The sequence below is a fragment of the Haliotis cracherodii genome, unplaced genomic scaffold (genome assembly GCF_022045235.1).
Source record: "Haliotis cracherodii isolate W230 unplaced genomic scaffold, xgHalCrac1.p SCAF_10, whole genome shotgun sequence".
In the NCBI taxonomy this organism is placed as follows: domain Eukaryota; kingdom Metazoa; phylum Mollusca; class Gastropoda; order Lepetellida; family Haliotidae; genus Haliotis; species Haliotis cracherodii.
The window spans coordinates 700,430-726,155 of NW_027266265.1; the positions used below are offsets into that span (position 1 = coordinate 700,430).

The window sequence follows — 25,726 nt, forward strand, 5'->3', positions numbered from 1 at the left end:
TTGGTTGTATGAGAGAGAAGTTGGTTGTATGAGAGAGAAGAAGAGAGAAGTTGTATGAGAGAGAGAAGTTAGTTGTATAAGAGAGTGAAAGAGAGAGGAAGAGAAAGAGAGAAGTTGTATGAAAGAGAAGTTGGTTGTATGAGAGTGAAAAAGAGGAAAAGAAAGAGAGAAGTTGGTTGTATGAGAGAGGAAGAGTGAAAAAGAGAGAGAGAGTTGTATGAGAGAGAGAGAGTAGGAGAGTCTATTCATCAAGACAGATGTTTTTGTCCTATCTCATGATAAGATAGCCCACTGTCTTAGTGGCCTGTATTTAGAACAGGACCAAACACAAGCCCAGCTCACACATCACATAAGAAGCGCTTCCTATTGAGGTAAAAAACAAGTCTGTTTTTCCTTATTCATCCCTGTAAGATTTAATTGTTAAAGTCAAGTCATTCACGTGGAAACTCGTCCGCAAAATAAATTCACTGAAATACATGTCCCCTGCACAAGGTTTAACTATAGCACTAGTTCAACCTATAGCACTAGTTCTAACTATAGCACTAGTTCTTACTATAGCACTAGTTCTAACTATAGCACCAGTTCTAACTATAGCACTAGTTCTACCTATAGCACTAGTTCTACCTATAGCACTAGTTCTAACTATAACACTAGTTCTACCTATAGCACTAGTTCTAACTATAGCACTAGTTCTAACTATAGCACTAGTTCTAACTATAACCTCATGAACCGGGTCAGTCTTTAATTCCAAAGTTGGAAGTTGTCCTGTCATTTGCTGCAGACTTGGGGCCGAACTCGTGAGTGTATCTAGTAGGGCTGGGACGAGTCCAAATTTACTACCCAGGTACCCACACCCCTATTACCCGACCCTACTCAGGTACATGCTGTAAGTCTCACGAGATAGGTACAAAATGTCTGATTGGGAATAGTTTGAGCAAAATGTAGTCAGATACATATATAAAACGATCTGGTCATGCATGTACACTGAAGTTGTCTGAAGTTATATCTTTATTTAAACATATATAAGTCAGAAGGAATGTGTTCATAGTCATAAAGAAATGCGAACATCAGTGACTTGTGTAACCATGTAGTTATAGTGATTTTTTGTCATGAAACAATATATCATGTGGCTAGCCACGGGTCCGGGTACTCCTGTGGATACCCGGGTCCTACTCAGTACCCACCCGACCCGAGTACCCGGGTCCTACTCAGTACCCACCTGACCCTAGTACCTGAGTCCTACTCAGTACCCACCTGACCCTAGTACCCGAGTCCTACTCAGTACCCAGCTGACCCTAGTACCCGAGTCCTACTCAGTACCCACCTGACCCTAGTACCCGAGTCCTACTCAGTACCCACCTGACCCTAGTACCCGAGTCCTACTCAGTACCCACCTGACCCTAGTACCCGAGTCCTACTCAGTACCCACCCGACCCGAGTACCCGAGTCCTACTCAGTACCCACCTGACCCTAGTACCTGAGTCCTACTCAGTACCCACCCGACCCTAGTACCCGGGTCCTACTCAGTACCCACCTGACCCTAGTACCCGAGTCCTACTCAGTACCCTTCCAACCCGAGTACCCGAGTCCTACTCAGTACCCTTCCAACCCGAGTACCCGAGTTACCGGTACCCATCCCAGCCCTATTACCAGGGTCCTACTCAGAACCCATCCGACCCTAGTACCTGAGTCCTACTCAGTACCCACCTGACCCTAGTACCCGAGTCCTACTCAGTACCCACCTGACCCTAGTACCCGAGTCCTACTCAGTACCCTTCCAACCCGAGTACCCGAGTTACCGGTACCCATCCCAGCCCTAGTACATGGGTCCTACTCAGTACCCATCCGACCCTAGTACCCGAGTCCTACTCAGTACCCTTCCAACCCGAGTACCCGAGTTACCGGTACCCATCCCAGCCCTAGTACATGGGTCCTACTCAGTACCCACCCAACCCTAGTACCCAAGTCCTACTCAGTACCCACCTGACCCTAGTACCCGAGTCCTACTCAGTACCCTTCCAACCCGAGTACCCGAGTTACCGGTACCCATCCCAGCCCTATTACCAGGGTCCTACTCAGAACCCATCCGACCCTAGTACCTGAGTCCTACTCAGTACCCACCTGACCCTAGTACCCGAGTCCTACTCAGTACCCTTCCAACCCGAGTACCTGAGTTACCGGTACCCATCCCAGCCCTAGTACATGGGTCTTACTCAGTACCCATCCCACCCTAGTACCTGAGTCCTACTCAGTACCCACCTGACCCTAGTACCCGAGTCCTACTCAGTACCCACCTGACCCTAGTACCCGATTTACCAGTACCCATCCCAGCCCTAGTACCTGAGTCCTGCTCAGTACCCACCTGACCCTAGTACCCGGGTCTTACTCAGTACCCACCTGACCCTAGTACCCGAGTCCTACTCAGTACCCACCTGACCCTAGTACCTGAGTCCTACTCAGTACCCACCTGACCCTAGTACCCGGGTCTTACTCAGTACCCACCTGACCCTAGTACACGAGTCCTACTCAGTACCCACCTGACCCTAGTACCCGAGTCCTACTCAGTACCCAGCTGACCCTAGTACCCGAGTCCTACTCAGTACCCAGCTGACCCTAGTACCCGGGTCTTACTCAGTACCCACCTGACCCTAGTACCCGGGTCTTACTCAGTACCCAGCTGACCCTAGTACCCGAGTCCTACTCAGTACCCAGCTGACCCTAGTACCCGAGTCCTACTCAGTACCCACCTGACCCTAGTACCCGGGTCTTACTCAGTACCCTTCCAACCCGAGTACCCGAGTCCTACTCAGTACCCACCTGACCCTAGTACCCGGGTCTTACTCAGTACCCACCTGACCCTAGTACCCGAGTCCTACTCAGTACCCACCTGACCCTAGTACCCGGGTCTTACTCAGTACCCACCTGACCCTAGTACCCGAGTCCTACTCAGTACCCTTCCAACCCGAGTACCCGAGTCCTACTCAGTACCCACCTGACCCTAGTATCCGGGTCCTACTCAGTACCCACCTGACCCTAGTACCCGAGTCCTACTCAGTACCCAGCTGACCCTAGTACCCGAGTCCTACTCAGTACCCACCTGACCCTAGTACCCGGGTCTTACTCAGTACCCACCTGACCCTAGTACCCGGGTCTTACTCAGTACCCACCTGACCCTAGTACCCGAGTCCTACTCAGTACCCACCTGACCCTAGTACCCGGGTCTTACTCAGTACCCACCTGACCCTAGTACCCGAGTCCTACTCAGTACCCACCTGACCCGAGTACCCGAGTCCTACTCAGTACCCAGCTGACCCTAGTACCCGAGTCCTACTCAGTACCCACCTGACCCTAGTACCCGGGTCTTACTCAGTACCCACCTGACCCTAGTACCCGGGTCTTACTCAGTACCCACCTGACCCTAGTACCCGAGTCCTACTCAGTACCCAGCTGACCCTAGTACCCGAGTCCTACTCAGTACCCAGCTGACCCTAGTACCCGAGTCCTACTCAGTACCCACCTGACCCTAGTACCCGGGTCTTACTCAGTACCCTTCCAACCCGAGTACCCGAGTCCTACTCAGTACCCACCTGACCCTAGTACCCGGGTCTTACTCAGTACCCACCTGACCCTAGTACCCGAGTCCTACTCAGTACCCACCTGACCCTAGTACCCGAGTCCTACTCAGTACCCACCCAACCCTAGTACCCGGGTCTTACTCAGTACCCACCTGACCCTAGTACCCGGGTCTTACTCAGTACCCACCTGACCCTAGTACCCGAGTCCTACTCAGTACCCACCTGACCCTAGTACCCGAGTCCTACTCAGTACCCACCTGACCCTAGTACCTGAGTCTTACTCAGTACCCACCTGACCCTAGTACCCGAGTCCTACTCAGTACCCTTCCAACCCGAGTACCCAAGTTACCAGTACCCGTCCCAGCCCTAGTAACCGGGTCCTACTCATTACCCACCTGACCCAAGTACCTGAGTTACCGGTACCCGTCCTAGCCCTAGTACCGGGGTCCTACTCAGTATCCATCCGACCCGAGTACCAGTGTTACCAGTACCCCTCCCAGCCCTAGTATCTAGATAACATCCTGCAATAACCAGAATGGCGCAAGTTAGCGGAACCATACACAACTGTTATCAAATTCCTTTACTTGTTGGCTGATGTACCATACAGTACAATTATCAAGTGACTTGTAGCTATAGTACACAGATATGTTGTAGTTTAGTTAAACTTAGGCAACCATCACACTGCCAGGACAGACTGGGAACATGCAGAAGCTAGACTCCCAAGGACGAAGTGTGAAAACAGATATGTGATCTGCACATAAATATCATGTACACATTTGTGTTCTAATTTACATAATATATTAACTTGCAAATATAACGAAACATGTAAGTCAACATATAGATGGAGAATAAAAACTTGACTTAATTTAGTTACAGTCAGGGAAGTTTGTCTGTACAGAGCTGGGGGACATTGCCACACTAGTGAGAGAAGTCCAGTGAAGCACATAGTTTGTCTGTACAGAGCGGGGGGGACATTGCCACAGTAGTGAGAGAAGTTCAGTGAAGCACATAGTTTGTCTGTACAGAGCTGGGGGACATTGCCACAGTAGTGAGAGAAGTCCAGTGAAGCACATAGTTTGTCTGTACAGAGCTGGGGGACATTGCCACAGTAGTGAGAGAAGTCCAGTGAAGCACATAGTTTGTCTGTACAGAGCGGGGGGACATTGCCACAGTAGTGAGAGAAGTCCAGTGAAGCACATAGTTTGTCTGTACAGAGCTGGGGGACATTGCCACACTAGTGAGAGAAGTTCAGTGAAGCACATAGTTTGTCTGTACAGAGCAGGGGGACATTGCCACAGTAGTGAGAGAAGTCCAGTGAAGCACATAGTTTGTCTGTACAGAGCTGGGGGACATTGCCACACTAGTGAGAGAAGTCCAGTGAAGCACATAGTTTGTCTGTACAGAGCTGGGGGACATTGCCACAGTAGTGAGAGAAGTCCAGTGAAGCACATAGTTTGTCTGTACAGAGCGGGGGGACATTGCCACAGTAGTGAGAGAAGTCCAGTGAAGCACATAGTTTGTCTGTACAGAGCTGGGGGACATTGCCACAGTAGTGAGAGAAGTCCAGTGAAGCACATAGTTTGTCTGTAGAGAGCTGGGGGACATTGCCACAGTAGTGAGAGAAGTCCAGTGAAGCACAGAGTTTGTCTGTACAGAGCTGGGGGACATTGCCACAGTAGTGAGAGAAGTCCAGTGAAGCACATAGTTTGTCTGTACAGAGCTGGGGGACATTGCCACACTAGTGAGAGAAGTCCAGTGAAGCACATAGTTTGTCTGTACAGAGCTGGGGGACATTGCCACACTAGTGAGAGAAGTCCAGTGAAGCACATAGTTTGTCTGTACAGAGCCGGGGGACATTGCCACAGTAGTGAGAGAAGTCCAGTGAAGCACATAGTTTGTCTGTACAGAGCCGGGGGACATTGCCACAGTAGTGAGAGAAGTCCAGTGAAGCACATAGTTTGTCTGTACAGAGCTGGGGGACATTGCCATAGTAGTGAGAGAAGTCCAGTGAAGCACATAGTTTGTCTGTACAGAGCTGGGGGACATTGCCACACTAGTGAGAGAAGTCCAGTGAAGCACATAGTTTGTCTGTACAGAGCCGGGGGACATTGCCACAGTAGTGAGAGAAGTCCAGTGAAGCACATAGTTTGTCTGTACAGAGCCGGGGGACATTGCCACAGTAGTGAGAGAAGTCCAGTGAAGCACATAGTTTGTCTGTACAGAGCCGGGGGACATTGCCACAGTAGTGAGAGAAGTCCAGTGAAGCACATAGTTTGTCTGTACAGAGCTGGGGGACATTGCCATAGTAGTGAGAGAAGTCCAGTGAAGCACATAGTTTGTCTGTACAGAGCCGGGGGACATTGCCACAGTAGTGAGAGAAGTCCAGTGAAGCACATAGTTTGTCTGTACAGAGCTGGGGGACATTGCCACAGTAGTGAGAGAAGTCCAGTGAAGCACATAGTTTGTCTGTACAGAGCCGGGGGACATTGCCACAGTAGTGAGAGAAGTCCAGTGAAGCACATAGTTTGTCTGTACAGAGCTGGGGGACATTGCCATAGTAGTGAGAGAAGTCCAGTGAAGCACATAGTTTGTCTGTACAGAGCTGGGGGACATTGCCACACTAGTGAGAGAAGTCCAGTGAAGCACATAGTTTGTCTGTACAGAGCTGGGGGACATTGCCACAGTAGTGAGAGAAGTCCAGTGAAGCACATAGTTTGTCTGTACAGAGCCGGGGGACATTGCCACAGTAGTGAGAGAAGTCCAGTGAAGCACATAGTTTGTCTGTACAGAGCTGGGGGACATTGCCACAGTAGTGAGAGAAGTCCAGTGAAGCACATAGTTTGTCTGTACAGAGCCGGGGGACATTGCCACAGTAGTGAGAGAAGTCCAGTGAAGCACAGAGTTTGTCTGTACAGAGCTGGGGGACATTGCCACAGTAGTGAGAGAAGTCCAGTGAAGCACATAGTTTGTCTGTACAGAGCTGGGGGACATTGCCACAGTAGTGAGAGAAGTCCAGTGAAGCACATAGTTTGTCTGTACAGAGCTGGGGGACATTGCCACACTAGTGAGAGAAGTCCAGTGAAGCACATAGTTTGTCTGTAGAGAGCTGGGGGACATTGCCACACTAGTGAGAGAAGTCCAGTGAAGCACATAGTTTGTCTGTACAGAGCTGGGGGACATTGCCACAGTAGTGAGAGAAGTCCAGTGAAGCTCATAGTTTGTTTAAATATAATGCTCACTTTATTGAATCTGTTTGTGCAGTTAACAGAGGACCAACATTTCTAATGAACGAACATATAACAAACTGATGTTATTTATAACTTTAATAATGCCTCTACTTTGATACAAGTGCAAGACACCAGTCTCTGTCAACCTGTCCCCTTTACACCGTTAACCTTATGTAAAACAATGTATCTAGGTGTACAACATCAAGTGCTGACTGAATAGCAGCTAAGAATGTAATATCACGCGAGACAAAGACTCAGATTTTGAATAATCAACATCTGGGCAGATAATTGCAGGCAGAGTACATGTGGGTCAAATGTTACTGTCAGTTTGTGTTAAGTGTTAACTAGAGTTAAGTGTGACACTGGGCCAACGTTAATGGAATGTCATTGTGTTTGCTGGGGCTGGAACCTTGTTCAGTAAATTTAACTGGGGAGTCAATGTATGGTCATGTACATGCGAACACACACGCACGCACACACGCACACACGCACGCACACAGGCACACACACGCACGCACGCACACTCGCACGCACTCACACACACACACACACACAGAAACAGACACACACACACACACTCAGAAACAGACACACACACTCTCACACACACACAGAAACAGACACACACACAGAAACACACACACACACTCTCACACACAGACACAGAAACACTCACACACACACACTCACACACACTCTCTCTCTCACACACACACACACACACACACACTCACTCACATACACACACACTGATAGACAGCCCACAGACCATTAATGCTACTAATTAATACATGTCATCACCAGCTGTGGGGGATCAAATTGCATAGAGAGATGAATGTATGCAAGGGAAAAACATGATTCCCAAGGTTGTGAATACAAACAGTATAATATGAGTCACTCTCAACAACACCTTAACATCAGTTACATCTAGTACAACCTGAATTGGGAAATATTTAGTTACAATTTGGAAATTATTACTGACTCTTGCTGCAGACTTGGGAGTCTGAATATTGGCCTCTAAGCTTTAGGTAAGGTCCTTACACCTGTATATTTGAAGGTCCATACACCTGAGGTATTTTTGAAGGTCCATACATCTGAGGTTTATTTGAAGGTCATACACCTGAGGTTTATTTGAAGGTCAGTACACCTGAGGTATATTTAAAGGTCAGTACACCTGAGGTATATTTGAAGGTCCATACACCTAAGGTATATTTGAAGGTCAGTACACCTAAGGTATATTTGAAGGTCCATACACCTAAGGTATATTTGAAGGTCAGTACACCTGAGGTTTATTTGAAGGGCCATACACTTGAGGTATATTTGAAGGTCCATACACCTGAGGTATATTTGAAGGTCCATACACTTGAGGTATATTTGAAGGTCAATACACTTGAGGTTTATTTGAAGGTCCATACACCTGAGGTTTATTTGAAGGTCCATACACCTGAGGTATATTTGAAGGTCCATACACCTGAGGTATATTTGAAGGTCATACACTTGAGGTTTATTTAAAGGTCCTTATACCTGAGGTATATTTGAAGGTCCATACACCTGAGGTTTATTTGAAGGGCCTTACATCTGAGGTTTTTTTGAAGGTCCTTACATCTTAGTTTTATTTGAAGGTCCATACACCTGAGGTATATTTGAAGGTCAATACACCTGTTTCTTCTCAGTATTTCAAGTTTCAAGGGTACAGATGACGTTTCAGCTGTTGTCAGTATCAGGCCATGAATAAACAAAGTACACAGGGTGTAAGAAGTCCCAACAACGAGCCATCATTAACTGTGGTATTCTGTGTCACCTGGACAGGCACAGCAGCATACAAGCAAATGGTGACGAGTGTTCGTAGGTAAGTCATTTCAGTGAGGTCTTTTCAAGTGAGGCAAGTGGGGAACTGTTGCCTTATGTTGTGTGTCGTCTATCTGTCCCCTGTACTTTCAGCCATGAAGACATTCATGTTCCTCGTTGCCACGGCATGGGGTCCACTCATCTCCGGTGTCAGTTTCCCAGAACTCCACACAATCGGCACCAACTACCAGATAGGCCTGGACATGGTAAGTTGGTGTCAGTTTCCCAGAACTCCACACAATCGGCACCAACTACCAGATAGGCCTGGACATGATAAGTTGGTGTCAGTTTCCCAGAACTCCACACAATCGGCGCTAACTACCAGATAGGCCTGGACATGGTAAGTTGGTGTCAGTTTCCCAGAACTCCACACAATCGGCGCTAACTACCAGATAGGCCTGGACATGGTAAGTTGGTGTCAGTTTCCCAGAACTCCACACAATCGGCACCAACTACCAGATAGGCCTGGACATGGTAAGTTGGTGTCAGTTTCCCAGAACTCCACACAATCGGCACCAACTACCAGATAGGCCTGGACATGATAAGTTGGTGTCAGTTTCCCAGAACTCCACACAATCGGCGCTAACTACCAGATAGGCCTGGACATGGTAAGATGGTGTCAGTTTCCCAGAACTCCACACAATCGGCGCTAACTACCAGATAGGCCTGGACATGGTAAGTTGGTGTCAGTTTCCCAGAACTCCACACAATCGGCACCAACTACCAGATAGGCCTGGACATGGTAAGTTGGTGTCAGTTTCCCAGAACTCCACACAATCGGCACCAACTACCAGATAGGCCTGGACATGGTAAGTTTGTATACTTCTGACACGACGACTTTCATTTTGTTTTAACAGTCTTCGTCTATCGGCAGAATGGGGGAGGGGAGGGGGCAGAATGTACACAGGACAGTGTTGTCAAGTTGATGTCACAATAATTCCTAAAAATAAACAAAACGTGAAAATATGTGGTCTGGCTTCATATGACAAAAGAAATCTCTGGGTTTATTGTCCTGGTACCGTAATAGGCTGAGATGTTAAGCAACTTTATAATACATCACCAGTAGTACACAAGTGATACATAAACAGAATATTTCTGTCGAGGCACGATTCAGGAATGCTGTTGTATTCCAGGGCAGGACATTCCGAGACACAATTTATAGGAATGCTGTTGTATTCCAGGGCAGGACATTCCGAGACACAATTCATAGGAATGCTGTTGTATTCCAGGGCAGGACAGTCCGAGACACAATTTATAGGAATACTGTTGTATTCCAGGGCAGGACATTCCGAGACACGATTTAGGAATGCTATTGTTGTATTCCAAGGCAGGACATTCAGAGGCACGATTTAGGAATGCTATTGTTGTATTCCAGGGCAGGACATTCCAAGGCATGATTTAGGAATGCTATTGTTGTATTCCAGGGCAGGACATTCAGAGACACGATTCAGGAATGCTACTGTTGTATTCCAGGGCAGGACATTCCAAGGCATGATTCAGGAATGCTATTGTTGTATTCCAGGGCAGGACATTCAGAGACACGATTCAGGAATGCTACTGTTGTATTCCAGGGCAGGACATTCCAAGGCATGATTCAGGAATGCTATTGTTGTATTCCAGGGCAGGACATTCAGAGATACGATTCAGGAATGCTATTGTTGTATTCCAGGGCAGGACATTCCAAGGCATGATTCAGGAATGCTACTGTTGTATTCCAGGGCAGGACATTCCAAGGCATGATTTAGGAATGCTACTGTTGTATTCCAGGGCAGGACATTCCAAGGCATGATTTAGGAATGCTATTGTTGTATTCCAGGGCAGGACATTCAGAGGCATGATTCAGGAGTTCTATAATCAGAGTTCATCCCTGGCTAAGGTGACACAATTCTTACAAACAGATGCAGGAAAAACAGTGAGTGAAAAAATGGATGTTATTTCTTGTTGTTTTTTCATGCAAGTCCAATGCACTGAAGTTACCTTGTTAGCCCACTGACTGAAAGTACAAGTACCAGGCAGCATCTTAGCCCTTGATTACCAATGGGTCCTCCACGCTTCAACTACGTCGGTACCCATGGAGAAGAGGCAGCTTTATATCACACTAATATTGAGAGTTGCATCTCTGTGGGCCCCTTTCAAGTTACAATCTATGACAAAGTTTCATGGTGTAAAGAAAGCTCATTAAAATCTGATGTTTTACTCTGATATGCTACCTCCCTGTGGTCTGCGGACACCTCCATTGTCATCGTGTCAGGTGAATATTCTTGGAGTAAATCAGCATCAAGGCTTCAAAATTCTCAGTACTAATATCTGATTTCTCTATCTCGAAAACAGGCAAGTTCTGAATGTAAATGAATAAGGCCATATTCATGTTGTTTATTAACTTAGTCTGTACTCAAAGAGAGTAGCTTTGTGTTTGAGTAGTTGGGTTTCATTCATCGAGGAGCTAAAGAAATAAAGCCGAATTGTATTAGAAAGCTGACATATGATTGGTTCAAGAACACACATCCTTCGTTTGGATTAGGTGATCCAAGTTTGATTCTAGTTCTCCTGACACAACTTAATATGTGTCCTAAGATCTTCATGCAGAGAAGTTTCATGTCGGAGTAAAAGCTCTGATTAAAGCTTGGGTGTTTAAGGATGGAAGTCCATGCCACTGCAGTGAAGCTAGTACTATAGAATTCTATAGCTACTCCCCCTAATGAATGATATTATATTTGTAGATTGTTTTCATATGTGCAGATAAGCTACGTGATTATCATTACTTGATGATTAAAGAAAACATATGCACTGGAATACTTTGTGGGTAGTGTTTCTGTTGTACGTCATACTGGCTACATAATGATCTCAGACAAATCTATTACTGTGTTTCCTGACACTTGCACTTTACACTGTATGCAGGTGTGTTTCAGTATTACAGTGGCTACTTTGAGGCTGTGACGAGAGTGTTCCCTGAGTACGTCAAGGAGCTGAGTGGGCTCGCAGATGGAGCAGGGGTCAGCTTCACGCAGGTGTGTATGTAGGGGTACACCATGTGTGAGTGAGTGAGTGAGTGAGTGAGTGTTCCCCGAGTATGTCAAGGAGCTGAGTTGGCTCGCAGATGGAGCAGGGGTCAGCTTCACGCAGGTGTGTATGTAGGGGCACACCATGTGTAAGTGAGTGAGTTAGTGTTCCCCGAGTATGTCAAGGAGCTGAGTGGGCTCGCAGATGGAGCAGGGGTCAGCTTCACGCAGGTGTGTATGTAGGGGTACACCATGTGTGAGAGAGTGAGTGAGTGAGTGAGTGAGTGAGTGTTCCCTGAGTATGTCAAGGAGCTGAGTGGGTTCGCAGATGGAGCAGGGGTCAGCTTCATGCAGGTGTGTATGTAGGGGTACACCATGTGTGAGTTCGTAACGTTTCGTTTCAGCATCAGAACTCAAAAACCTTGAGAGATGTTTTAACCAAATTTGGCACATAGATAGGTCAAGTGGTGAACTGATAGTTCTGGAGTTTTAAAAAAATATTGCATCCATGGTAATGACTTTGACTTAGACTGAAAATGGTGGTATTGGTAGAGGATATGCATATTTCATGCTTGTTTAGTAAGTCTTTGAATGACATTTAGAAGTGATATACATAAGGAAGAGAATTAACAGATGTCAACTTTTTTTATTGCAAGGAACACAGCGTTTGGGGTATATACTTACTCCTGCATCAGGTGTAGTATTATAAAGAAGTTGACATCCATTAATTCTCTTCCTTTTATTTATTTATTTATTTATTTATTTATTTATTTATTTATTTATTTATTTATTTATTTATTTATTTATTTATTTATTTATTTATTTATTTATTTATTTGTTTGTTTGTCTGTTACTTACACATGTATTTATTTATGATACTTTAATTTTGTTTGATTTATAACTTCATGTTTGGTTTCAAATCAGTTGCACAGTTAAATCTACCGGTAACCTAGCTTTGCATTGAAAAAACATTATATGTTTATCTCCCAATTCTACCACTCGATTCAGAGGTATCAAATCTCAATAACCGCCTCTGATTGAAACACCCTTTGAAGGCAGCATTAACATGGAAGCTAACACAATAGCAAATAACATCTTTCTTAATCATTGTAACATTAGTTGGGATTTTGAAATGACAAAGTTGATGGTTGTGACTGAAGACAGACTTTGTTTTACAGGCTTTTTCCATGATGATCAGCAGTGAGATCAAAGCAGTCATGAAGCTGAAGGGAGCAGAGTCCTGTAGCGACGTGTACCTGGCGGACCAACAGGTGGACCATATAGGGGGTGGACCATGTAGGAGTTGGACCATGGACCATGTAGGGGTGGACCATGGACCATGTAGGAGGTGGACAGTGTAGGGGCTGGACCATGTAGGTTGTGGACTGTGGACCAGGTGGGGGGTGGACTGTGGACCATGTTGGGGGTGAACCATGTAGGAGGTGGACCATGTAGGGGGTGAACCATGGACCATGTAGGGGGTGGACCATGGACCATGTAGGAGGTGGACAGTGTAGGGGGTGGACCATGGACCATGTAGGAGGTGGACCATGAAGGGGGTGGACCATTGACAATGTAGGAGGTGGACCATGAAGGAGGTAGACAGTGTGGTCTGTGACTGTGGTCCATGAAAAGGATGGACCATGTAGGGAGTGGACCATGTTGGGGGTGGACCATGTAGGGGTGGTCCATGGACCATGTAGGAGGTGGACTATGTTGGAGATGGACCATGGACCATGATGGGGATGGTCAATGGACCATGTAGGAGGTGGACCATATAGGAGGTAGACAGTGTAGGGGTGGACCATGTAGGGGGTGGACCATAGCCCATGTAGGGGGTGGACTGTGGACCATGAAAAGGGTGGACCATGTAGGGGGTGGACCATGTTGGGGGTGGACCATAGCCCATGTAGGGGTGGACTGTGGACCATGAAAAGGGTGGACCATGTAGGGGGTGGACCATGTTGGGGGTGGACCACAGACCATGTAGGGGGTAGACAGTGTAGGGGTGGACAGTGTAGGGGTGGACAGTGTAGGGGTGGACCTTGTAGGGGTGGACCATGTAGGGGTGGGCCATGTAGGGGGTGGACAGTGTAGGGATGGATCTTGTAGGGGTGGACTGTGGACCATGTAAGGGGGGACAGTGTAGGGGTGGACCTTATAGGGGTGGACTGTGGACCATGTAGGGGTGGACTGTGGACCATGTAGGGGTGGACAGTGTAGGGCAGGACCTTGTAGGGGTGGACTGTGGACCATGTAAGAGGTGGATTTTGACCCATGTTGGGTTAGGGTGGACCATGTAGGGGGTAGACCATGTAGGGGATGGGCTGTGTAGGGAGTGGACTGTGGACCATGTAGAGGGGTGGACTGTGGATCATGTAGGAGTGTGGACCATGTAGGGGTAGACCATGTAGGGGGTGAACAGTGTAGGGAGTCGACTGTGGACAATGTAGGGGGTAGACCATGTAGAGGGGTGGACTGTGGACCATGTAGGGGGTGGACCATGTAGAGGGGTGGACTGTGGACCATGTAGGGGGTAGACCATGTAGAGGGGTGGACTGTGGACAATGTAGGGGGTAGACCATGTAGAGGGGTGGACTGTGGACCATGTAGGGGGTAGACCATGTAGGGGATGGGCTGTGTAGGGAGTGGACTGTGGACCATGTAGGGGATGGGCCGTGTAGGGAGTGGACTGTGGACCATGTAGGGGGTAGACCATGTAGGGGTGGACAGTGTAGGGAGTGGACTGTGGACCATGTAGGGGGTAGACCATGTTCGGGATGGGCTGTGAAGGGAGAGGACTGTGGACCATGTAGGGGATGGGCTGTGTAGGGAGTGGACTGTGGACCATGTAGGGGATGGACAGTGTAGGGAGAGGACTGTGGACCATGTAGGGGATGGGCTGTGTAGGGAGTGGACTGTGGACCATGTAGGGGATGGGCTGTGTAGGGAGTGGACTGTGGACCATGTAGGGGATGGACAGTGTAGAGAGTGGAATGTGGACCATGTAGGGGATGGGCTGTGTAAGGAGTGGACTGTGGACCATGTAGGGGATGGGCTGTGTAGGGAGTGGACTGTGGACCATGTAGGGGATGGACAGTGTAGGGAGAGGACTGTGGACCATGTAGGGGATGGGCTGTGTAGGGAGTGGACTGTGGACCATGTAGGGGATGGGCTGTGTAGGGAGTGGACTGTGGACCATGTAGGGGATGGACAGTGTAGGGAGTGGAATGTGGACCATGTAGGGGATGGGCTGTGTAGGGAGTGGACTGTGGACCATGTAGGGGATGGACAGTGTAGGGAGTGGAATGTGGACCATGTAGGGGATGGGCTGTGTAGGGAGTGGACTGTGGACCATGTAGGGGGATGGGCTGTGTAGGGAGTGGACTGTGGACCATGTAGGGGATGGACAGTGTAGGGAGTGGACTGTGGACCATGTAGGGGATGGGCTGTGTAGGGAGTGGACTGTGGACCATGTAGGGGATGGACAGTGTAGGGAGTTGACTGTGGACCATGTAGGGGATGGGCCGTGTAGGGAGTGGACTGTGGACCATGTAGGGGTGGACAGTGTAGGTAGAGAACTGTGGACCATGTAGGGGATGGACAGTGTAGGGAGTGGACTGTGGACCATGTAGGGGGTAGACCATGTTCGGGATGGGCTGTGAAGGGAGAGGACTGTGGACCATGTAGGGGATGGACAGTGTAGGGAGAGGACTGTGGACCATGTAGGGGATGGGCTGTGTAGGGAGTGGACTGTGGACCATGTAGGGGATGGACAGTGTAGGGAGAGGACTGTGGACCATGTAGGGGATGGGCTGTGTAGGGAGTGGACTGTGGACCATGTAGGGGATGGACAGTGTAGGGAGAGGACTGTGGACCATGTAGGGGATGGGCTGTGTAGGGAGTGGACTGTGGACCATGTAGGGGATGGACAGTGTAGGGAGTGGACTGTGGACCATGTAGGGGATGGGCTGTGTAGGGAGTGGACTGTGGACCATGTAGGGGATGGACAATGTAGGGAGTGGACTGTGGACCATGTAGGGGATGGGCTGTGTAGGGAGAGGACTGTGGACCATGTAGGGGATGGGCAGTGTAGGGAGTGGACTGTGGACCATGTAGGGGATGGACAGTGTAGGGAGTGGACTGTGGACCATGTACAGGATGGGCTGTGTAGGGAGTGGACTGTGGACCATGTAGGGGATGGACAGTGTAGGGAGTGGAATGTGGACCATGTAGGGGATGGGCTGTGTAGGGAGTGGACTCTGGACCATGTAGGGGATGGACAGTGTAGGGAGTGGAATGTGGACCATGTAGGGGATGGGCTGTGTAGGGAGTGGACTGTGGACCATGTAGGGGATGGACAGTGTAGGGAGTGGACTGTGGACCATGTAGGGGATGGGCTGTGTAGGGAGTGGACTGTGGACCATGTAGGGGATGGACAGTGTAGGGAGTGGAATGTGGACCATGTAGGGGATGGGCCGTGTAGGGAGTGGACTGTGGACCATGTAGGGGATGGGCTGTGTAGGGAGAGGACTGTGGACCATGTAGGGGATGGGCTGTGTAGGGAGTGGACTGTGGACCATGTAGGGGATGGGCTGTGTAGGGAGTGGACTGTGGACCATGTAGGGGGTGAACAGTGTAGGGAGTGGACTGTGGACCATGTAGGGGTGGACTGTGGACCATGTAGGGGGTGGACCATGTAGAGGGGTGGACTGTGGACCATGTAGGGGGTGGACCATGTAGAGGGGTGGACTGTGGACCATGTAGGGGGTAGACCATGTAGAGGGGTGGACTGTGGATCATGTAGGGGGTGGACCATGTAGAGGGGTGGACTGTGGATCATGTAGGGGGTGGACCATGTAGAGGGGTGGACTGTGGACAATGTAGGGGGTAGACCATGTAGAGGGGTGGACTGTGGATCATGTAGGACTGTGGACCATGTAGAGGGGTGGACTGTGTAGGGGTGGACTGTGTAGGGAGTCGACTGTGGACCATGTAGGGGTGGACTGTGGACCATGTAGGGGTGGACTGTAGACCATGTAGGGGGTGAACAGTGTAGGGAGTCGACTGTGGACCATGTAGGGGTGGACTGTAGACCATGTAGGGGGTGGACCATGTAGGAGTCGACTGTGGACCATGTAGGAGTCGACTGTGGACCATGTAGGGGTGGACTGTGGACCATGTAGGGGGTGGACCATGTAGAGGGGTGGACTGTGGACCATGTAGGGTGGTGGACCATGTAGGAAGTGGACTGTGGACCATGTAGGGGGGTGGACGGTGGACGCTAGTCCAACAGTACCTTCAGTATCCTGTAATCATGGAGGATTTGCTGAAGTCTTTGGAATTTTGGTCAACATACGAACTTGGAAATAGATGTACAAATGTAACTTCAAAAATACCCACGAACAATTTCGTTCACATAAGTGTTTTCATAATTCCATTTTTTGCATTAAAATGTGCCCTTGTAATATACCTGTAACAGTGAACTCCAAACATAAGCTGAAATCGTGTAAAATGTTTCGATATGTTCTTCAGTATGAAGTGGTCGTCTTCAGATGGCCATCGGTCACAATGAGGATGCAGATCCACTGCTGAAGGAAAGGTCCTTCCTCGTCCATGCAACTGTTGTTGGTGGAGCTGGTGACGTGGAGAACTTCACAGCCTACACCTACGCAGGTGATAAAACCCTGTGACTACCATACCGTAATACTCCATATCTCCCTTCAGGGTAATGAGTTAGTACAATATAGCAGCCATATTTATGGACTTTCCTCAGCCACTTTTTATCAAAAAGGACTGAAATTTGTACACATGTGGTATGTATTGGGGCACAGCAAATGTCAATATTTTATATTTTGACTTAACGACAACCATGCTTTTTATTCTCTCAAAATGTTTCTAGATAGGCTCTGTATACACTGTCATCCAGACCAGTGTTTGTTTGTTTGTTTATTTGTTGTTTAATGCCGCACTCAGCAACATTCCAGCTATATGACGGCAATCTGTAAATAATCAAGTCTGGACCAGACAATCCAGTCATTGACATCATGAGCATCAATCCACGCAATTGGGATACGATGACATGCATCAACCAAGTCAGAGAGTCTGACCACCCGATCTCATTAGTCGCCTCTTACAACAAGCATAGTCGCCTTTTGCGGCCTCTTTTGCCCTTTATTTCAGCTTTTGACCTGATTCACTCAAAATGCATTTCTTCTCACTGTAAACATCATCTCCTTGGAACCACTTGACCAATGCAGCAGAAAATTCGCATTCTTATACCTACCAATCTTATAAGAATCCTTTTTGTTTTTAGCTCACCGGGTCCGAAGGACCAATGTGAGCTTATGCCACACCGTGGCGTCATTCGTCCGTCTGTCGTACGTCAACAATGTTTTCACACAACGTCTTCTTCTGAACCACTGGAAATTAATTAAATTTGACTGGAAGCATCCCTAGGCGGTGGGGATTAAAAATTGTACAATTGCTAGTGCTGCCCCCCCCCCCCGGGGCGGGGCGTGGCGAAATAGTGGTAATTTGGCTTTATTGCTTTAAACGACTACTTCTCTGGAGCTAAGGATAGATATCAGCCATATATAATTGAAAACATTCTCCAGTGGTGAGGATTCAAAATTGTACAAATGGTGGGGTTGATCCCCCACCCCACCCCCCAAGGGGCTATTTTGGCGTTATTGCTTTAAGTGAGTTCTTCTGTGAAACTAAGAGATAGATATCAACCATATTTCATATTTGGTTGGAAGCATTCTCCAGTGGTGCGGATTCTAAATTGTGCAAATGGAAGGGCTGAGGGGCAGGGCCAAAAAGAGTTTATAACTTGGACACAGTTAAGGTCCCCACCGTATAACCATATGTACAATTACTGAGTATAATGAGAGGAATGCACATACGCTACCAGGATGGCCAGGGGTGGGGGGGAGAGACTTAACCTCTGGGTCATAACTTGGAAACAGTTGAAACAGTTGAGATCCCCACCCCATGACCATATATACAATTGCCTGGCATAAAGAGACAAACACAATCATGATATTAGAATTGAGCCTGGGGTCTTGCCACACCCCTAGGGATTAAGTTCTTGGGTGAAAACCAGGAAACAGTTGAGATCCCCACACTATTACCATATACATGTATACATGTAATTGCTTAGTATAACAAGACAAATACACATACGCTACCAGGTCTGGCCCTTCTGTTCATCTGTCCGGCACTCCCAAAGGAGTTAGAACTTTGACCATAACATGCAAACTGATGTTATCCCCACCCTATAATAAACAGATATGTTGTATACATTTGTTTGTTATGAAGAGAATAATACATTTATGCCAATAGGATTCGCCGTGGGGTCCAGCCTTGCCTCTGGAAACTTAGATCCTGGATCATAACATGGAAACGGTTCAGATCTTGATGCTACATTTGTATTGAGAGAAGTACACATTCATGCTGTCAGATGTGCCATCCATCCCTTTAAATGCTGTCAGATTCAAAATTACGAAATATTTGCAGTATTATATGGGGTACATGTACAATGCAAATGTATATTTTGTCATAATTGCGTAAATATCCAGGTGAGCACTACAGGCCCTATCATGCCTATGGACCTCTTGTTTTAATTTCAATGCCACAGTAGCCATTTTGAAAAATCTTATTATGGCCATTACCCTGTGAACTCCAAATGCTCCATTGGTTGGCCATATTTCCTATATGGAACTAGCTTTGACCGTGCTCTTGATTTATCCCAAAGATGTATTTGTTTGTGTCAAGGTCTTCTCCTATGAACCTGCCACACTGAGGCAGCCAACTACGGCATCAGTAGATGTTAGTCTTTGTTGACATTGAAGCTATTGACAACACATCCAGGGCAAGAGGCACGTGCCACTAAACTGTGGAAGCCCGTGGGATGCCTGTGCCTGTAATACAGACACGAGATGTGAGGGGACTAAATGGCCAAGGGTGTGCAGGTACTATTGGGTATACGAAATGTTACCATTACCAGTGGCGATTAGCAGCTATCGCTGACTGGCCCTGGTAGATCATTATAAGAAACACTACCATTGCTTGGTAACTCAAGTCATGTTCAATATATTTCACTATGTATCAAGTTGTGTCTAGTGTATGACAGTATGTGTTGAATCAGAATGACACTAGGAGGTACGGCTGTAAACCTGACAGTATGTGTTGAATCAGAATGACACACTAGGAGGTACGGCTGTAAACCTGACAGTATATTGGTGGTGTTTCAGGAGCACTGTCTGGAAATGCATTCAGCTTCAACGGAGATGGGAAAGTGTTCACCGTCAACGCCCTTTATCCTAATATAGTGGAAGCAAACAAAATACGTAAGCAGCCTGGCAGTTGTAATCCTCACTGACTGTGTAGTGTCACTGCCGTAGTGCACCATGTGGAAGACCCCCGTTGTAGTGCCCTCTGTGTAATGCCATCTCTTGCAGTGGACTGGATCGAGGGTGAAACAGCTGTCCCACCTGGGCTGCGTCCTCACGGCGACCCCCATTGTAGTGCCCTCTGTGTAATGCCATCACTTGCAGTGGACTGGATCCAGGGTGAAACAGCTGTCACACCTGGGCTGTCCTCACGGCGACCCCCGTTGTAGTGCCCTCTGTGTAATGCCATCTCTTGCAGTGGACTGGATCCAGGGTGAAACAGCTGTCACACCTGGGCTGTCCTCTAGGCGACCCCCGTTGTAGTGCCCTCTGTGTAATGCCATCTCTTGCAGTGGACTGGATCCAGGGTGAAACAGCTGTCACACCTGGGCTGTCCTCTAGGCGACCCCCGTTGTAGTGCCCTCTGTGTAATGCCATCTCTTGCAGTGGACTGGATCCAGGGTGAAACAGCTGTCACACCTGGGCTGTCCTCACTGCGATCCCGCGGCGACCATGAAAGATGCAGAACGCCGAGGAGCGCCCAGTAGGTATTCCTACAGTGCCGCAGCAACGCGGTGTCATCTCGGTGCGGTCGCCTAGAACGCACTTTGAGAATGCTGTTGCCCTGCGTTCTGACATGCGCGCCGTAGCAGCACAGTAAGGTCTCCTACAGCACCACAGGAGCTCTGTGGGCGCGCATCAAGGATCCACATGAATGTAGTATGGACGCAGTGGTTGTCAGTGGCGCTTGCACGGAGACCTCACAGAGTTCTTAGTGTTGTCACTGCGTCTCTACGGCGTCCTTGTGGCGCGTCTACAGCGCTTACGCGGAGTGTTATTTATTTTAGTGCGCTCTTGCAGCGACAACACAGAGCTGCCAAGGTGATCATTGCGCTCCCACAGCGCTTCTACCGTGTCCATTAGCGTTAGCATGACGTTTGTAGGGCACTGCCAGTGCCTTAAGAGCCAACCCCATAAAAATGGTATAAATGCATTCTCATCTTTGTCACCTTCATTTCACCATGACTGTTGTACGCCAGCAAGCCGGGCTACTCCTTGCCTATATGCATGTACAGCAGGTCCAGGATTCTGCTCGTGGTAAAAGTGTTCGCTTGTCACGCTGAAGACCCAGTTTGATTCCCGACATGGGTACAATGTGTGAAGCCCATTTCCAGTGTCCTCCACCGTGATATTGCTGGAAAATTGCTAAAAGTGGCGTAAAGCCATACTTACTTACTCACTCACTCCAGGATGATGGAAAACGCTGTACACCTCATTCAGGGATGGAGACGAGGAGGGCCCCGAGGCGTAGTAGGCCCTGGGTACGGCAGTGGCTGGACGTCGGCAGGAGGTTGCAGTATGGTCACTATCATCGGCTCATGCCTGATAGCAACTGATGATGGTGTTTGTATACACCTCGCGCTCGCAATACAAACCTTTTGGGCACACTGTCAATGCAGTGTACGCGCTGTGGACACGCAGTGACAACACGTAGCACGCTGTGAGCACTCTGTGAGAGCACAGACAATCACCAACTAGAACACCGTGGGAATGCGGTAGCACGAGATGCACAAATATCCTTGAACACAACCATGGCAGACATCTTGTCATGTGATTCGATTGGTTATTTTCTGTTTTTATTGTTTGAGTATGAAATACAATAAGAGTTTTGTTAACATGATTGTTAATACACCCATCACCTGATACCTGGTGCCTGGTGCCAGTCGTACATGAATATTGGGTAGTGAAGTAAGGATTGTTTTGTGGAAATGAAGCACTTTGTACGAGTTGTTTTCCGTGTTTTATTCTTAAGACAAATTACGTACATTTCTTGTATTTTAGAATAAAGTTTGTAATGCTTTGAAGCACATGACGCAAGTTGTATTATATACTTTGTTTCAGCTCGATACTTCATGAACAGAGCTCTGTTGGGTGTGAAGTCACAAGGAGACCTGGAACACCTACTGCATGGACTCGGTGTCGGGGTGGCGTATGGCTTCAAGTAGGTGGAGATAACTCCGGCATCTGTCATGCAAAGCACGCTGTCAATGTTTGTGTGGTGTATGGTGTTCTGTGAGGGAGGCTAACATGGAATCATCATATATATTTGTTTTCAGTGTGAACTATGCAGACATCAGAAACAGCTCCGGTATTCTCACAAACTATGAGGTCTCACCGATGAAGGGAGTTTCTCAGAATCTTGTAACCAAGGCAACAGTTGCCAGGCAGTCAGGCCAGGGAGTGGATACAACAGGACACTATTATCACTTCAACATGTGAGTGTGACCTTGCAGCGATTGTCGGGGATCCTGGCATGGATTATATGGGGGCTCCATCCATTTAGGGGGTGCAGGGTGTCCTACATAGAGGTGGAGGGTTTATCAGTACTGTATGTCTGTATGAGGTGAGATGAGGTGAGGTGAAATGGGGTTTAACTTTGCTTCCAAAATTATTGTACTTCTATAGCGTCGTGTGTGTGTGTGTGTATGTGTGGCTGCTTTACTAGTCCGGACTGATGCGGATTTATAGTGAGATACCATGCCGCAGTTTAACATGAATACCCCACTCAGACACAGTATAGTGGCTCCGAGCTGACCAGTCCTTGTTTTAGCCCCTTAATGCCGAGCGCCAGAAAGGGTAACAACAAGTCCATCTTTTAACGTCTTTTGGTATGACGCGACCGGGGATCAAACTCCGGATCTTCCGCGCTCCGGGCAGACGCTCTACCACTAGACCACGGAGGCGGTCGTATGTCTGTATGAGTGACTTGAGAGGATAGCATGGCGTGATGCATATAAATGGGTTTGGTTCTTGTTTCCAAGTTTATGTTCTGAAGTATCCAAGCTTAGGGCATATTGTGTCATTACATGAATTTACCAACTTCTGCAACCATGTTTAAAGAAGCTGAAACTGCAAGGATGAATAGATACTTCTGCTCCTAGAATCCTGATCAATATTTTCTTAAATATAATTTTCAATCAATCGTCAGCCCTTTCTGCATGTATTATTTTGAAATATGATGTGCATTAATATGGTATCCTGACTACTATATAATGTGTCTTAATAACATACAAATTATCTAGTTTTACTGCATTTTTTACATATCTAAGAGACATTGAAAATGAAATTTAGTGTATATTACATGTTGCTAGCATTGCTCAGAGAATTCTGATTCAATATCAAACATGGTCGCCATGGCGGCTATATTGAAAATGTTAGTTGGTCATTACTCTGCAATATTTAATCTAATGCAAATGTTCCCGGAAGATCTTGTACAGAGCCTTGTGGCTATGTATGTGCAGGTAATGCGAACACTTTCTGAGTTGACTTCACTTTCCTAAATTCAGGTATGAACACACGAACGTCACGCAGATCCCGAAGGATATTGTCAGCTCACAGCACAGGAAGGCACGAGCCAATCAGCTCCCACCACCAGCTGATGTTGTCGGTGTGACAGTGATTCTGGGAGATCAAGGTGACAGTCAGTATCCCATCTACCGCACTCCCCGGCCCTCAGACGAAGAAGCCACCATTGCCACAGGTACTTGTGTGTGTCTTACTTCCCACACCAACGCAAGTCTGATACAAGGCACACACGTGTGTTACATACTGCGTGACAGTCACGCCACGTCCAACTCGTGAATCGATTACTGTCATGCTCGATTACGCTATGCTTACCTTGTGTACCAATATACACCGTGATACTTGATTACGATATGCTTACCTTGTGTATCAATATACACCGTGATACTTGATTACACTATGCTTACCTTGTGTATCAATATACACCGTGATACTTGATTACGCTATGCTTACCTTGTGTATCAATATACACCGTGATACTTGATTACGCTATGCTTACCTTGTGGATCAATATACACTGTGATACTTGATTACGCTATGCTTACCTTGTGTATCAATTAAACCATGATACTTGATTACGCTATGCTTACCTTGTGTATCAATATACACCGTGATACTTGATTACTCTATGCTTACCTCGTGTGGCAATATACACCGTGATACTTGATTATGATATGCTTACCTTGTGTATCAACATACACCGTGATACTTGATTACGCTATGCTTACCTTGTGTATCAATTAAACCATGATACTTGATTACGATATGCTTACCTTGTGTATCAATATACACCGTGATACTTGATTACGCTATGCTTACCTCGTGTGGCAATATACACCGTGATACTTGATTACGATATGCTTACCTTGTGTATCAATATACACCGTGATACTTGATTACGATATGCTTACCTTGTGTATCAATATACACCGTGATACTTGATTACAATATGCTGACTGCTTGCAGGGATTTATAAAAGGATTCCAAATTATTTGCTATTGGCAAGTGAATTAGGACAAAATCGTTTTATTGTTTCAAGTTTGATTATTTTCTTTACTTTATTTTTGTAAATTCTTAGAAATTGGTTAAGTTATTAATTCAAATTAGGAATTTTCTGTCATTTGCTACAGACTTAGGGCCGAATATCAGCCTCTAATCAGGTCCAGAGAAAGCCCAGACATGTATTGATACACCTTATGATACTTGATTAGGATTTGCTTACCTCGCGTGTCCACACATAGCTGATACTTGAATTGGCTAGGTCTCATAGTCTTATTGCAGTCGTCCGCCTTATACGGGGTAATGTGAGTTCAAGTAGACATTAGTAGTAGTATTTATTGCTGAATGTATTACTTTTTGAAAATTGATGCAGAATCCATCAATACATGGGAAGATGCATCATGAATTATATTGTATCGTCAGAATAACATTGTGATGCATCGATGAATTATGACAACCCTACTTCAATCAGCAATAGTTAAGTAGATGTAGGTGATGTCGCAGTGAGTAAGCTGGGTTTTACACCGGTTTGAACTATATTTCAGTAGTATTGCAGCCTGTGTGCTTATACTGTGATAGGAAATCCCCCACAGATACTGGTCCTAGACATTCGGTACGTAGGTGAAACCCATGATGATATGCCTCATCCTCACCAACCTAGACGAAGGCCCTACACTGTGTGTGCCCAACATCATCCTCACCAACCTAGACTAAGGGCCTACACTGTGTGTGCCCAACATCATCCTCACCAACCTAGACTAAGGCCCTACACTGTGTGTGCCCAACATCATCCTCACCAACCTAGACTAAGGCCCTACACTGTGTGTGCCCAACATCATCCTCACCAACCTAGACTAAGGCCCTACACTGTGTGTGCCCAACATCATCCTCACCAACCAAGACTAAGGGCCTACACTGTGTGTGCCCAACATCATCCTCACCAACCTAGACTAAGGCCCTACACTGTGTGTGCCCAACATCATCCTCACCAACCTAGACTAAGGGCCTACACTGTGTGTGCCCAACATCATCCTCACCAACCAAGACTAAGGCCCTACACTGTGTGTGCCCAACATCATCCTCACCAACCAAGATTAAGGCCCTACACTGTGTGTGCCCAACATCATCCTCACCAACCAAGACTAAGGCCCTACACTGTGTGTGCCCAACATCATCCTCACCAACCTAGACTAAGGGCCTACACTGTGTGTGCCCAACATCATCCTCACCAACCAAGACTAAGGCCCTACACTGTGTGTGCCCAACATCATCCTCACCAACCAAGACTAAGGCCCTACACTGTGTGTGCCCAACATCAT

At 47.3% G+C, this 25,726-nt stretch overlaps 1 protein-coding gene across 1 annotated transcript in view; it reads left to right on the top strand.

Annotated features, from left to right (window-relative positions):
- LOC139453949 (beta-alanyl-dopamine/carcinine hydrolase-like) overlaps nucleotides 1-25,726 on the top strand; it is a 28,435-nt gene that overhangs the window by 692 nt on the left and 2,017 nt on the right. Inside the window, exons 2-10 of the mRNA XM_071235392.1 lie at nucleotides 8,744-8,856; nucleotides 10,467-10,562; nucleotides 11,560-11,658; nucleotides 12,828-12,920; nucleotides 17,205-17,325; nucleotides 19,908-20,003; nucleotides 21,948-22,047; nucleotides 22,163-22,321; nucleotides 23,393-23,586. Coding sequence (XP_071091493.1) covers nucleotides 8,746-8,856; nucleotides 10,467-10,562; nucleotides 11,560-11,658; nucleotides 12,828-12,920; nucleotides 17,205-17,325; nucleotides 19,908-20,003; nucleotides 21,948-22,047; nucleotides 22,163-22,321; nucleotides 23,393-23,586 — 1,069 coding nt within the window. The 5' untranslated portion in view covers nucleotides 8,744-8,745. The remainder of the gene's footprint in view (nucleotides 1-8,743; nucleotides 8,857-10,466; nucleotides 10,563-11,559; nucleotides 11,659-12,827; nucleotides 12,921-17,204; nucleotides 17,326-19,907; nucleotides 20,004-21,947; nucleotides 22,048-22,162; nucleotides 22,322-23,392; nucleotides 23,587-25,726) is intronic.